The sequence below is a fragment of the Epinephelus fuscoguttatus genome, linkage group LG6 (genome assembly GCF_011397635.1).
Source record: "Epinephelus fuscoguttatus linkage group LG6, E.fuscoguttatus.final_Chr_v1".
Taxonomy (NCBI): domain Eukaryota; kingdom Metazoa; phylum Chordata; class Actinopteri; order Perciformes; family Serranidae; genus Epinephelus; species Epinephelus fuscoguttatus.
Window position 1 is genome coordinate 24454747 of NC_064757.1, and position 15167 is coordinate 24469913.

The 15167-nt window shown below is 40.0% G+C and overlaps 2 protein-coding genes across 4 annotated transcripts in view; one reads left to right on the forward strand and one right to left on the reverse strand.

The window, feature by feature from the left end:
- Positions 1-481: 481 nt before the first annotated feature.
- On the reverse strand, positions 482-5694 carry LOC125890196 (bri3 binding protein). The gene is made up of 3 exons (XM_049578711.1): positions 5371-5694; positions 2645-2747; positions 482-2540 (listed from the first exon to the last, which is right to left on the reverse strand). The coding sequence occupies exons 1-3, from the start codon at positions 5545-5547 to the stop codon at positions 2119-2121; spliced, it is 702 nt and encodes a 233-aa protein (XP_049434668.1). The 5' UTR covers positions 5548-5694; the 3' UTR covers positions 482-2118.
- The window catches only part of stpg2 (sperm-tail PG-rich repeat containing 2), an 80793-nt gene continuing 68306 nt past the window's right edge, over positions 2681-15167 (forward strand). The window contains exons 1-5 of one of the 3 annotated variants that reach the window (XM_049578709.1): positions 5668-5747; positions 8189-8310; positions 11199-11302; positions 11440-11607; positions 13655-13822. In XM_049578709.1, coding sequence (XP_049434666.1) covers positions 8205-8310; positions 11199-11302; positions 11440-11607; positions 13655-13822 — 546 coding nt within the window. In that variant the 5' untranslated portion in view covers positions 5668-5747; positions 8189-8204. Of the gene's footprint in view, positions 2778-5667; positions 5748-8064; positions 8311-11198; positions 11303-11439; positions 11608-13654; positions 13823-15167 lie in introns of those variants that run through there. The other 2 variants (XM_049578708.1, XM_049578710.1) reach the window with 2 other exon arrangements.

The window sequence follows — 15167 nt, forward strand, 5'->3', positions numbered from 1 at the left end:
ATAACAAGTTTCCTCTAAGGAAAACTCTCTGCAGGATTCCCAAACTGTCGGTGTGTCACGACGGATGGAGCTCTGTGATTAAAGGGGGTGAAGTAGTGATAATGATGTGTTCTTTCTGATTCCACCCCCCTAGGTGTGTCACAGGTGCACCAAGAGAGCCTGGCCACAATGACTTGTATCCTTAAGATGAAACTAAAAGCAACATTTTTCTAAACTTGCACAGCATTAGGGTCATTTGTAATGTGTTCACAGAGTCCAGATTTTATACATTGAAATTGCAAAAACTATGCAGAAGGGGAATATGAATAGCTGAAGACATAAATGTTAAACAAGGAGAAGCATGGCAAGGAAAGTCCCACTCTTATATAATGGCACATGATGAGGAAATATAAAAATTAATTGGCAGAAATAATGAAGACATAAAAAGCCCTATAAATCTAACTCACTAGCGTTGGCTACAGTGATGCACACCAAGCCTGTGTGTAAAACACAGCTTTAATAAGACATACTGTATGTATCAATCAGGCTGGTTGTAGATCTGTGGTGAGAGCTTTTATCACATATTAACATGAAGCAATTTAAAATATCGCACAGCTTTAAATTTTCCAACACAGAGCTAAATGGGGTTTTACAGTACAAGCTTGTATTTTTGCCACAGCATCAAAGGCACTAGCCCTAATTTAATGTGTAATCAAGTTGAGAAATTGATCCAGTTTATGCTAAAAATCCTCACCCAAAAAGATGTATTAAGACATGCTTCAAACCAGTGTGACTTACAACAACTTGAGTATTTTTTTTCTAAAGCATTTTTGTGGATAATTTGCTTGTGCGTTCACACATGTACAGTAAGTATTAACAATGCTTTCCAAAGCTGCAGTTCTAATCCCTACACTTATTCCATGCTAGTATCAAAAAGCTGGATTTGGTCATGACATAAGACATTTAACTTTTCAACATGATGCAAGAACACAAACTGTGCACCCATTTATCAATAAGTGTTGTAAGATACTGAGACAGATTTAAAACCATATCGGAAAAGCTGTAAAGTGGCTCAAAGAGACCAAGACATGATTTTAATATACTTGATATCTCTTTTCCAATTCTATGTGTGTAGGTTGAGTCCCTGAGATATTGCTGCCTGTCTGCATTTTCTCCTACTCTGATGGTGACTTTTTGATACAGTGCTTTTCCATTTCACAAGCTTGAAACACACACACACACACACACACACACACACACACACACACACACAAAACAATAATGCATTTGTACACACCTTTGAGTAGGTCACCCAGGTTCATCTGCTCATGCACCCATACACAAAAACACACACAATGAAAAAGAGGTCCTGATGTCAAACTATTGCCATTATGGGACGGTGACTTCATGAAACAAACTAGGACTACATGATTTCAACATTTTGGATGGAAAATGGAATAAATAAATCTTACTATGAACAACTATCCAACATCTTGAGGATTTTTTTTTTTTTTTTTTTTTTTTACATATTAGAAATACAATGTTTATATCGGGCCCCTGCATCATACACCCGAACCCAACCCAAACCTTCAGTAGGTTCAAAAAGGGGAATACATGTTTGTGGACAAACCTGTGTAAGAATCGTAACCCCCAGGCTATTCACAAGGATAGAAACAAACAAACATACATAAAATATGATTATTCATTTAGCAAAAGCATTGATGATGCTTATCCAAACCTCAAAAATTCAAACCTCAGCTTGGGAATTTCTCAAAAATAGCTGAGGTGTAGAATTAGGCCAGCATTTAGAAAAAAAGTAGACATCCCTCTGATAACTTCCTCACAAATGTAGCAAAAAGCTTTCGATCAAAGCCTCGAAAAACAAACAGAAAAAGTGTTTGGTTGATTTGTGTTAGCTCCGAGTGAACTGTCCGACCTCTGAGGATTTTTTAGGTATCCTGTAACTAAAATAAACTCAAGCCATTAAAATACTGATTTCAAATCTAGTTTGTCTCCCATCTGATAATAGTAAATACCCAGTAGTTGTGTTGCTGCAGATGTGTACTGGAAACAGCATTCTGCCATCAGCTGCAGCTGGTTGTACGATATCCCCTCCCTCCCCATCATCCTCGCTGCTACCTACTGGTCCCCAGTGCGTTCCAGGCCGTCTATGACGCGGCTCAGCCTGATGTTAAGCAACCTGATCTGAGTGTCCAGGTGGTCGATCTTCTCTTCCAGTGAACCTGCACCGCCTCCCCGACGCCAGTACGCTCCCACGGGCCCCGTCATGAAGTACACCGCCATGATAAAGCAAAGTGGCAGCACCGCGCGCTCCGGGTCACCCTCGAACTTCTGCAGGATGTAGAGGCAGGACAGAGCGAAGAGTGTGACGCGCGCTAGCCAGAAGAAGCGGCCGAACACAGCGTGCAGCAGGTAAAAGAAACCCCCCAGGAACATGGAGAGGAACCAGTAGGCCACAAGCACGGCGGCCACCAGGAGCAGGGCGCGTGCCGGAGAGTTGGTGAGAGATGTGGCGCTGAAGTAGTGGCTGAGGTTTGAGGCTACACAGGAGAGAAAAAGACAGAAAGGATAAAGTCTTACAATATGTCCCCTTCTTTGTGCTCATCTTTCTTTGTAGAAGTGTCATAAGAAATTTTAAACTCACAGTCAATGCCCATCACATCCAGCAAATCTGACCAGATCTTCCAGATGGTGTCCAGAAAAGAGTCCACGCCATGGACAAACCGCTCCGTCGTTTTGGAGAAAAACTACAGAACCCCAAAAATAAGGAGAGAAGGGTGAGACTGTTTCATCACATTACATTTTTAGCAAGAGTAAAAAGAAAAGAGGGGCGTCAACCACAATTGCAGTCATGCAGTTGTGCAACAGTCATGATTAACAGATTATTCTCCAATCTACTGTCAACAAGAGAGCCACTCTGTGTTTGCAGTAGCTGCCTTATGTATCACAGTAGCCTGTTAGCCAAGTTTTGTTGGCATTATCCACAGTTAATACTCATTTTGCTATTAAACACTAATTGCTCTAGCTGCTTACTATAATGTCTTTTGAAGCCTACAATATGAAGTGGACCGCATTAGAACTTGACACTACAGAAAATCATTACAGTCTTTTGAGCAATGCATATGTACAACACCATGCAATTTATATATTTTTTTAAATTTTATTTATTTATTTTAATTTTATATACTTTATTAATCCCCCTGAGGGGAAATTCATCTCTATGACTCTGTTAATAGCCTATGAGGCTATAAATTAAATAACTGTTTACTACTTCTCCAACCAACCATGTTCATACATCAGTAAAAAGTTAAAAAGACTGAGCACGTGCCTTTCTCACAGTGTGAAAGCAGACTGTTCATAGGAAGCAATCCGTGTGACTACCTACAAACAAATGCACATTTTTGCCAACTCAAAATTGAGGCTGCAACTAAAAATTATTTTCATTGTCGGCTAATCTGTCGATTATTTCTTCGATTAGTCAACTAATCATTTTATCGAAAAATGTGTTAAAATGTTGAAAATTTGTCGGTATGTCTATCCCAAACCCCAAAATTATGTCATCTACTGTCTTGTTTTGTACTCACGCCAAAGAGTTTTAGTTCACTGTCATGGGAGAGTGTGTAAAGCTGCCAATATTTGAATGTAAGTAGCTGCAATAAGAGTATTTTGGGGTACTTTTATAGAATTTGTCTATAGGAGAAAAAAAAAAAAAGACTCAACCCAATTAGTCAACTACTAAAATAGTTCCTGATTATTTTGATAGTCGATTAGTCATCATTTGGTCGACTAATCGTTGCAGTCCTACTCAAAATAAAGTTATCCCCACGACAATAAGTCTATTGGTCAATTCGGTGTCACTTGAAAGTCAACATAAGTTAAAATGCAGACTAACTAAAGCAGTGGTTCCTAACTGGTCCAGCCACGAGGTCCAGATTTCTCCTTATTCATTAGTTCAAGGTCCATAAACTTTAATATATGCAGCGTCATACTTGCATTTGGCCATGTCGTTGAGACAGTTTGCTGTCTCTGTCAAGTAGCTAGTAGCTAGTCACTTATTCTACAGTAGGGAAATGGCACTTCAAAATAAAAACCCTGTGCTGGAAATTCATAGTACTTCAAAATAAAGTGTGTTTTTTTCCAAGTGAGTCACTTGCTGCCCATTTAGAATGGACCCGCAACCCACTTTTGGACCGTGACCCACCAGTTGGGAACCACTTAACTTAATAGGTGGTATCTTATTTAATAAGATAATCTCAGCCATGTTTGGTAGGAGTTGCGAAAAGAGGAGTTTGGTGCACTGTGTGCAAATGATCATTTCTCCATAACTTTAATCAGCCATTATTTGTTTGCCTGTTGTTATCAGTAATACAAGACTTTCATTATTCATTTTTAAAGGGAAGCACAACTATGGAGCACTTTAAAAAGATGTACAGACACAGTATATGTAGGAGGTATGCAGATGAAGAGGGGTGATGCTGATGGATTGGTTTATCTATTTATCTGGGCTTGGTTGAGATGGGGTTTGTATGTCTTATATCTAAGACTGTTTATTGTAAATAAGTTTGGGATAGTTGTTGACAATTTCCTTTTTAAATAAGACATGAATAGTGAGAAGGGGGTAGGATTACATAAGAGTACACTTGTTCCTACTCTTTGTGTCTGTTGATGTTTTATTTTTTATATTTTAATTTGCTCAAATTAAAGTCATTCATTAATAACTAATTAATTCACATGGGCATATCTGAGTAAATATTTTTACAATATAGCTACACCTGCTGGGTGCAGTCAGGCAGTGTCTTATCACGAGTGTACAGTATCCTCACACATGTCACTTTGGTTTCATTTGGCGGCTACAAACAGGAACTATCATTAGATTTCAAAATGCAGGAAGTGCCGCAACGATGAGACATGAATGTATACATCCACTTGAGAGCATACAAGCTCATGTGTTACATTAGCAAGAGCAGCATTTCTAATAATTTGGAGAGGAGGTCGACATAAAGAAACAGCTGTCCCGGCCTGGACCACCGTACATGCAATCTGTGACATTAGATGCACTTGCTGAAACACCAGGAACAATGAATGAGAATATTGGCTACACGATACATTGCACAATTTAAGTGTTACTGTATGAAAACACACCCTTTTTTATCATGCAGGGCAGCGTTACATCATATGACATCTCTTAGAGACGGATAAAACATGGTATAATGGCTAATTTTTCAAAATGGCATCCGTGAAATTGTTGGCCAGGCCCGGGCGTGCTTGTTTCCTGTTCACCACACTCACACCACAAGACCGCTTTCTGGGCTAGCTTCTCCAAAATACAAAAAGGAGCTGTTATGTTGTCAAAACATGTCTTTCACTCACCTTGTACAACCCTCTGATGTTGTCCTCTCCGAAGACACTGCTCAGGGTCTGGTAGATGCCGTTAGCTGCCCGTCGGAAGCTGTTCTGGTTGCTGGTCCTGCTCCTGGCCGCTTCGGCTGTGCACGACAGAAACGCGGAAAGCACCAAGAAAACCACGAAAAACCTGATTCCCTTCATGGCCCCAGCAGTCCCGAGATGTCGCGCAGAAATGTGTATCAAAATGGTTCAATTAAACGCGGGATAAGACTGACTGTTAGCTGCCTGGAGTGACACCTTGGTGGGGGATGAGACGCTGACTATGATGGTGGTGATAACCCGTGCTGCCTTGAGGGACGCCTCGTAAACTCTGTTTCCAGCGCCCAAATATGCCTTTTCGTGTGAGTAAACGCCTTCGATTTTTCCTTCTGTTTGCTGTAAGCATGCGCATGCCAGCTGTGAAAAAAGACCCATCAAAACTATATAGAGTACCAAATCAACAAATTCATATTTATTTTATTATTAATTTGCCGTTTGAAACACATATCATAGCTCAGGTTTCAACATTTCCGATTACCCTTAAACGCCTCTCTTGTGTTCACGGTCTATGAAGCAGGACAGACTCATGTGAAGCTCACTGCTGCCCTCGAGTGGTGAAGTCATCTCAATGGTCTCCCTCATTTTTGCCTCCCATTCCTGTACACCAAACTAATTTCTTATGTCATAGAAACTCTATCATGCTTGTATGAAACATATCTGCATGATTGCATCATTCACTCTCCCAATACTGATGTCTATAATGACAAAATTAAACTACTAACCAAATAATTTAGTAAATAATTACCCCAGTTCTTAGCGATCAACTTTTTTGTAACTGTCCTCATCAATTAGAAACAAAATTATTACTTATGCCTAGTTTTGTCTGATTTTCTTCTCTAATCAGGTAGTGTAAGCCAAAGCTGTGTGTTATTCACTCTCCATGTAAATAATGCTTTTTAAAAATATTTACATGTAGCCTATGTGTATTGTTCATAAGGAAAGAGAATATTGATAGCCCAATCCATTTTTTTTTTTAAATTTTACAAGAAAATTAGCTCTTCTGATGCAGAAAAGGTTACATGCCATATTTTTTCAAACAATGATCTAAAATCCTTTCTAAACTTGGCTTACACCCAGATCCCTGACAACACATGTTTCTGGCTATGATATGGTCAGTATCTCAAGGTAGCAAGGTTATTTATTGTCAAACAAACAACAATTACAAGAGCGGTCTTTGCCATCGAAAAACTTGGTAAACTCCAACAATGCAATTCAAATAGGCTGTATGTAAAATAATAATAATAGGAGAATCGTAAGATCACACAAGTAGGAACAAAAAGAGAATACAGATATAAGGATATATGGTAGTACAAGTTAAAATAAAGGATAAAATATAACATAAATAATATATGAAGTGAGTGATATAAATCAGTAGTTGCACGAATAGACAGGCTATGGCAAGAATGTGCTAAAATGTATTTGCTTAACAAGTCTGTAAATAAATATGTATATACCAAGGTGCACACAGTTTAAAAAAAGGTGCTCTATCATGTTGTGTGATAGGGCTCGCTCTGGCACTGTGCATGTTGTAAAAAAGTTTAACAGATAAAAGAGAATAAAACAAGAAAAGGAGTTAAAAAAAAACCAACAACAACAAAGTCTATCTTTATGACATTTTCAGATGTATAATTCTTTCAGAAAACGTCTTCTGTTCCAGTCTTACTGACTTGGCAGCCTTTAGATGTGAGTGAAGTCTGAGGGGAGACATTATAATGTGAGTTTTAGGGGAACAGGATATCACCTTGAGCATATGGATGACTGTTTTCTGTGACTAACTGATAGACTTTCCACTTTCACTTTCCACCAGTGAGAAGCTGCCCACTACAATTAAAGTGATCACATCATTAATAAAATGCAATATATGTCTCCCTTATATATGATTATTATTGTTGCTGCTGAATTGTTGGATGCCCTCTTGTCCGACTAACTTTTCCTCCTGTGGATTAAGCCTATTATAATTTGTCAAATCGACTACCAGTGTGCAGAACAAACCTTCTGCCTCTGAGATATGACAGGAAGTTCAAATAAGGACACAGTTCACTGCTGCTCCAGCGAGGTATTTGTTACTTGGATAGCTTTCCCCTGAGTTCTCATTATCCATATCTTAACTACAATGTGAGGCCAGCTAATAGTGCTGGAGGAAGTAGGTCAAGACGGCAAATAATGATAACAGCAGTGGTGACAAGTGGCCACATGCAGGAACAGTACTACAGAAACAAGCAGTGTGTTGCTGAAATTTGATTAGGATTTTTTTATGATGAACTATGGTTGCCCCTTGACATCACTAAATATTAAAATATGCGCGGGATTAATGTAAAATAGACTAATTGTAGGAATACTTTACTGTAGATGAAAAACAGATTTAAGGTGATTTCACAAAAATGCAAGCACAAACAATTATAATAAAGGCAATGCAATTTATTGGAGTTATGAAAATATTCAGGTGATACAGGTGGTAGAAAACATAAATATCTTGTTGGCCTAAATTTTGGTACCACACTCATTTTGGTTTCCCTCTGTGTGCATCTGATTTGTGACATCAGTCCCTGTGTGACTGCGGCAAGTGACGGTATGTGGTATCCTAGCAACGACGCACGCAAAGTTAGTAACGGACAGAGGACTGTTTTAACCTTGACGCTTAAAAATGTGATGAAGTGACACTATTATTCGGTTTCAGAGACGATTGTAGCAGGTGTCCGAGTTGTACAAATGAAGTTTAGCTAAGCTACCAGTCTGTTTTCAGGGTAAGGCGAGTTGAAATGTACGGACGAGCTCCAAGAGTGACTTTCCTGTCAGCAGCCGGCACTTCATCAACAGTTGGCCCGGGCTCGTACGACGTCACAACAAGCAGTCCTAAGATATCAGGTAGGAATTAGCTAATTAGCAACAATTAAGATTTGAGGGACAAAGTTATAACATCAGGCTACTCAAGTCTCGTTTCAAATCATGAACATAACCTGCTTGTTGTTTTACAGCTTGAGAGAAAATGTTTGCCACAATGCACATTATTAAAATCATAGAACTATAATGATTAAAATCAACTGAACTTTATCTAGGATGTTAAAATGCTAATGCTAACCCTACCGGAAACCCGCAAGCTAACATTAGTACTTTGGTCTTGTACCATAGTCTTTTACTGAAATACAAGTAGGAATACCACAGTGTAAAATACTCATTTACAAGTAAAAGTCAGGAATTTAAAATGTTATGTAATGTTAACATTGAAATATACCTAATGTAAAAACAGTAAAAGTAGCCTTAATTTATTAGAGTAGGGGGTGGCTGTGGTATCTATCTATCTATCTATCTATCTATCTATCTATCTATCTATCTAACACACACACACACACACACACACACACACACACACACACTGGCCACTTTGGTACACCATGCTAGTACCAGGTTGGACCCCTTTTGCCTTCAGAACTGCCTTAACTTGGTGGCACAGATTCAACAAGGTGCTGAAACATTCCTCAGAGATTTTGGTCCATATTGACATGATAGCATCACACAGTTGTTCCGAATTTGTCAGCTGCACATCCATGATGTGAATCTCGCGTTCCACCACATCCCAAAGGTGCTCTATTGGATTGAGATCTGGTGACTGTGGAGGCCATTGGAGTACAGTGAACTCATTGTCATATTCAAGAATCCAGTTTGAGATGATTTGAGGTTTTTTTTTTTTTTAAAGGTTATTTTTTGGGGGGCTTTTTGCCTTTAATGGACAGGACAGATTGAAATGGGATGAGAGAGAGAGAGAGTGGGGGTTGACATGCAGCAAAGGGTTGCAAGCCGGAGTCGATCCTGCGACCGCTGCAGGGAGGCGTCACCTCTGTACATGGGGCGCCAGGTGTTGCACCGAAATCTGTGACCGTCGGAATCTGTGACCGTAGGGGGCGATGTTGCACATTGTCTGCGTGTGTGGCCATCAGCAATGGCAATGGAAAGTAGATAGCCTTAAGGTAGATGTTGTAAATTACTTTTATTATAACAACGTTTTGTGTGATAATGTATGCACTGTTTAATAAATGAGTAAACATCGACACAGGTGCTCTGTTATTGCCTCAATATTTGGACAGATTTATTTTCATTTCAAAGTTTAACTGTAAAGAGCTAGATGCACAGCCATCAGAATATGTGACCTCACTGAATCTGCATAATAATGAGTTTAAACCTCAAAATAACTGTTTTCAATCCTTCTGTCATCCTCTCACATCAATATGGACACATATATTTGTATTTGGGATCATCACAGAGATAGAAACACAGAGGTCATATTGTGATGGCTGTACAGCGGTCACAGATTCCGATGGTCACAGATTTCGGTGCAACACCGGCACTATTCACTACGCTGCCGACGCCCCGATTTGAGCTTTGTGACATGGTGCGTTATCCTGCTGGAAGTAGCCATCAGAAGATGGGTACACTGTGGTCATAAAGGGATGGACACGGTCAGCAACAATACTCAGGTAGGCTGTGGTGTTTAAACCATGCTCAGTTGGTACTAAGGGGCCCAAAGTGAGCCAAGTAAATATCCCCCACATCATTACACCACCACCACCAGCCTGAACCGTTGATACAAGGCAGGATGGATCCATGCTTTCATGTTGTAACACCAAATTCTGACCCTACCATCTGAATGTGGCAGCAGAAATCCAGATTCATCAGACCAGGCAACGTTTGACAACCAGACAACCATGTCACATTCAGAGTCACTTAAATCACCTTTCTTTCCCATTCTGTTGCTCGGTTTATGTATGATTATGTTTAAATACCCTCAGAAAAAGCATGTTAAAAATCTTTTAAATTACACCAGTTGTCACAGTCAGAAACTGTGAAATACGGTTATTTAAATTATTTATTTAAAATAAATACAAGATACAACCATTTAAAGTTGAATGTTCCTCCCCTAAGCCAAATTAAAAAACATAGCCTAACTCCCTCCCCAGTACTTAAAAAATATTTAAAGTGCCTCCCACATTTTGCACTACCCCCTCCCCTCTCATAAGGACCAAACAGTCCCTAATGGCCCATTTCAGAACCATATATATTCTATTACTGGATTATAATTAATAAAGCACAATTTATAAACTGCTTTAATGTTGAAGCTGGTAAAGGTGGGGCGAATGTTAACTCAATGTTGACTGCTGCAGGCATCTTAATTTATTAGTTGATTTATTTTTAGTATTGATAGTCTGAATCTGCAAAGTAGCTTGTAACTTAAGTTATCAAATAAATGTAGTTGAGTAAAAAGTACATTTGACTCTGAAATGTAGTGAAGTATAAGTATAAAGTAGAATAAAGTATAAAAACAGTAATTATAGCACAAGTGCCTCAAAATTGTGGTTAAGTACAGTACTTTATTAAATGTACTTAGTTACTTTCAACTTTTGCTTGACAGTGACAAAGTCCAAATTTAAGTGATTTATTAATTTATTATAAATATGACACCACATTCAATATTGGGGTGACCTCCTGCTCACCTGGTAGAGTGTGCACCTCACGTAAGCTGAGTCCTTGGCAGCAGCCTGGGTGCGAATCCAACCTGTGGCCCTTTGCAGCATGTCATCCCCTGCCAAGTTTAAATTTTTCCTGTTCCTGTTATTTTGTTTATTGACTGTAGTACTTTAAACACAATTGCACCAATGCAATACAAACACAAACATAAAATCCACTATCTAAACTAACATAATGAATGAATCAATCAGCAACTTGTATATTCTACTTTTGTATGTCTTTCATTATTGTAGGTGGCTACGCGCCATTCCTGACCTTGACGGACAGACAGTCAGTATTCAGTCAGTCCGGTGAGATTACACCAGGACCTGGACAGTATGACTCCTCACCTGTCAAGGTAGTGTACTTATAATACCAGATGAGAGCAAGGAGGAGGATCTGTTGAGGAAAGTACTGTATGTTGTTGAGGGAATCTTTCTTGATTGCAGCCTCACTGTGTGTGCTTGTTTCCCTGTTGAACCAATGTCTCTTCAGTCAAACATCCATGGTGGCCGCAGTCTGCAGAACCGCTCTAAGCGTTTTGAGGATGTAATTTCGAAGGTTCCAGGCCCCGGGGCCTACAATGTACTGCCTGCCTCGGGAAACATGCTAAGGGCTGTAACGGCTAAAGCAGGACAGGCTGAGAAGCTTGGCAGGAAAACGGTAGGCATATGGGTGAAGTTATTTGGGCAAAGTAAATGAGCAGTACATTTAGATGACTTTTATACAGTATGTCCTTTGTAAATATAAGAATATATGTGGAATCCACCGTGAATCAGAAAATCTTATACTGTACAAAAGATAGGCATCGAGTTTAGCCATGCAGGCTTTTACTTTTGCACTCTTGGCGTATCTACTCCTAGTAATCAGATGCTTCTTTCCTGTGTATAATCAGTCAGCCTCATATTGAACTGAAATATTCCTCTGTACTGGTGAGGTCATCCTTTTCCAAACCAGTGCAGTGTCTCATCCTCTCTGAGCACTACACACACACACACACACACACACACACACACACACACACACACAGAGTTAAACATTTTATTTTCACACATACAATAAAAATACAATAAAATGTAAAACTCTCCTCAGCACTGTGTAGTGTGATGTGCTTTATCTGTGTCAAACAAAAGATATGAATAAAAGGGCTTCCTCCAAAAGTGGTGACTGCCAGTACTCACAGAGACAGTACCTTGCCAGTACCTTAGCCCTTATCTGTAGCAGTTCTGCCATCTGCAGACCGCTCAACACCACTCAACAGAGACTGCTATTTTTAAAACCTTTGAGAGGAAAAAAAAAACTTAAACGTTATAAAAAGAACGTTTGAAAATGTGTTGCATTCAGTAAGGCATACTTTGAACATGGGAGGAGAAACAAAGGAAGGACAGAATATGACATCTTGTGTCCGTAATAAGTCAGACACTCTATCACAGCTTACAATGTAAAGCCTCTTATTTATGTAAAAGCCATTCTGATTAAGCAACAGAGGCTCAAGTTGATTAATTTGATTTTAATGGTTTAAGTGAGGGTTATCTTTATCCTGAATATTAAAATGAGAAAGAGGATGTTAAGCACAGGGAGAATGAGCTAGTTTTCTGACATGAATTGTTTTCTATATGCCGCTGTAACATTGTGACAAAAGTTGTATTAGGTTGAGTATGTTTTTCATAAAATACATTGGCAAAGTCAAACCTAATTTTGTTCAGGATATGTCGGACTGAAGACGACTGTGTTTATTTTACCTCTGTTCTTTGTGAGCTTCTGAAACTTTGCTCACCCTTTTGTGTTTGGCGTTCACACACACAAGGAGGTTTTGGTAAGCACCCTTGACAGGTTAATAATTACCATTCATCACATTCAACAAATAGAAGTGCCTTGTGGCTTTGTGAATCCACATTTGGCACAGTGAGCACTTCAAATGTCTCAGGGGGTTTGAGAGCTCAAAACAAAGTAATTACAAAACAACCAAACAATTTCATCTTTTAGCTAACGAAATATCTTCCAATGCACTGTGGAGAAAAGATGTTCAATTTTAGATCGTGGGGCCTGTTCAGTAGCCTCCTCCAGATTCACCAGCAGTGATACCATGATAGTGAAACACATAAAGTTCAGCCTTGCAGTGAACTGAGATGATATTAGGATGATATGTAAAGTCTTTCCATTCGCCACCTGTGTTAAGTTTATTTCCAGAGTATACGCATATAAAAAAGCTTTGAAGCTCTGAGTTTAATCTGATCTTGACTGATACTTTCACTCCCAGACCTGACCAATTATGAGAGTCCCACAAGAGGTTATGTTCACATTTTCCTCCTTCTGTGCTCGCTGTAATTATCTGAATAGTATGCACACACACACACACACACACACACACACACACACACACACACACACACACCTTACTTCCAGCTATAGAAAATTAGTGGAATGGCTGTCCCTCATTTTGACTGAAATGGCCTTTGTATCCTGTTCTCTCAGTTCCTTCCCCTAAACTTCTACTTCTGTCTTCCCTTTCCCTTTTCCTCTTTTGTTTCTTATCTTCTGCTTACCCTCCTCGCTCTTCCTCTCTCTCTCTCTGTCTCTGTCCCTCCCTCAGTCTCACACTTTATTAACCCCAGGCAGTGCTCAGCTACTTTGTAAGCCAGGGCATCCTTTCCATCACAAATCCTGACTTCTCTCTGTCTTCTGTTTCCTGCCTTTTCTCCCTGCGCAGTGTCTTCAGGCTAAAAGTCTCCGGCTGGTTCGTCAGTCAGATATCCCATCCATTCCTTCCCCGGGCCAGGCCTATGGCTATGAGGAAGATGCCCTGGGTGTGCTCCTCAAGCAGCCACCCCCTCCCAGGGACACTACCCTGGGGCCAGCCTACTACAATCCGCTGCTGGTAAGGACAGATACACACACACACACACACACACACACACACGTGCACAGTCATGTTGAAGTTTGAATATACATCCATCACAGGATGTGAAGTGCTCATTTGTGCACGCATGTGTGCTTTCATTACTCTGTATGAGTGTGTGTCTGAGTGTACTTACTCTGCCCGCGAGGCGAGGTCCATAAGTGCTAGGCAGATCTAATGCACCGCTGAACCCCCACCCCACCCCATTCAGTTGGCCCAAAACCCATTTCCATAGCTAATGAATGCAGCTCCACTTTAAAAAAGCCACAACGCACCAATGCTCATCCATTTTACATGCCAACAAAGAGAGCCATTAGTAATTATTCTTCAAGCTATATTACAATATTCACTTAAAATAATGCACACGCCTGCTGGTCTGGCTCTCAATTAAGTCATTTTTCATCTGTTAATGACCAGAGGAAGTCAACAGCGTCCTTGAGTGTTGGCCGAGGTTGTGTCAACACACCGGCGCAGGCACAGAGGCGCGCTGTGATTTAGGGCTATCAGCAGTGCATCCATCCACAGCTTTTTTTTTCTGCCTCAACTTCTGTTGCTCTCCCTTTGAAAGTTCAACCTTTGTCTCTGTCTGTCTTCCTCCCTCTGTCTCTCCATCTGACACACTCATTTCTTTAAACTCAAACACTTCCCCCGCCCCGTGCTCCGACTGAGTTCAAAAGAGGGAAAGAGAGGCAGAATTAAGTGGTTGTCTGAGGACGTAACTTCAAAGTGGCCGGGTTAACCTTTGAATGATAAGACATGAGACTGGAATCAAAGAGCATAACTTTGTTTTCTGCCTGAATGTTATTGAGTGAAACAAAAACATCTTAATCGGTTATGTCCACTGACCCTAAACTTATGGTTCACGTCGGTATTGACTGAACAATTACTCTACTGCATCCACTGATATTTACGACTTCATACTCAGAATTAAATGCTGGAATAGTGAGTAGTTGTAGGCCAATATGGGCTTATCACAGATACACTGGTACAGGCACATATGATTGCTAAAACATGACTGTGCATAATGCAGTAAAAAGCTCTTGGGCTAATTTAGAAACAGCATCACCATGAGATATTTTGTTAGTTCAGACTGTGTAGCTTTATATTTGTCAGATTATCATAACACAGCTGGCCGGATGGTGATATGGAGCACAGACTGTGTTATGATATAGGAGACAGAGCAGCCCGATCAGTTTGGGACATTGTGAAAAATAAACATTGCAGCACTTTACAATTGGTCAATGAGTGAGTGAGCTGCATCCATGTCAGATCATACAAGTGGTAACATAGCAGTGGTTCCCACACCAAAATCTGTTGTAGAGAT

What these genes read in the sequence shown, in the direction of transcription:
- LOC125890196 (XM_049578711.1), bottom strand. Translation starts at nt 5,547, where the DNA reads ATGAAGGGAATCAGGTTTTTCGTGGTTTTCTTGGTGCTTTCCGCGTTT. An exon ending in ACATCAGAGGGTTGTACAAG is followed by an intron (nt 2,748 to 5,370) that starts GTGAGTGAAAGA and finishes GGGGTTCTGTAG; the next exon opens with TTTTTCTCCAAAACGACGGA. An exon ending in GGATGTGATGGGCATTGACT is followed by an intron (nt 2,541 to 2,644) that starts GTGAGTTTAAAA and finishes TCTCCTGTGTAG; the next exon opens with CCTCAAACCTCAGCCACTAC.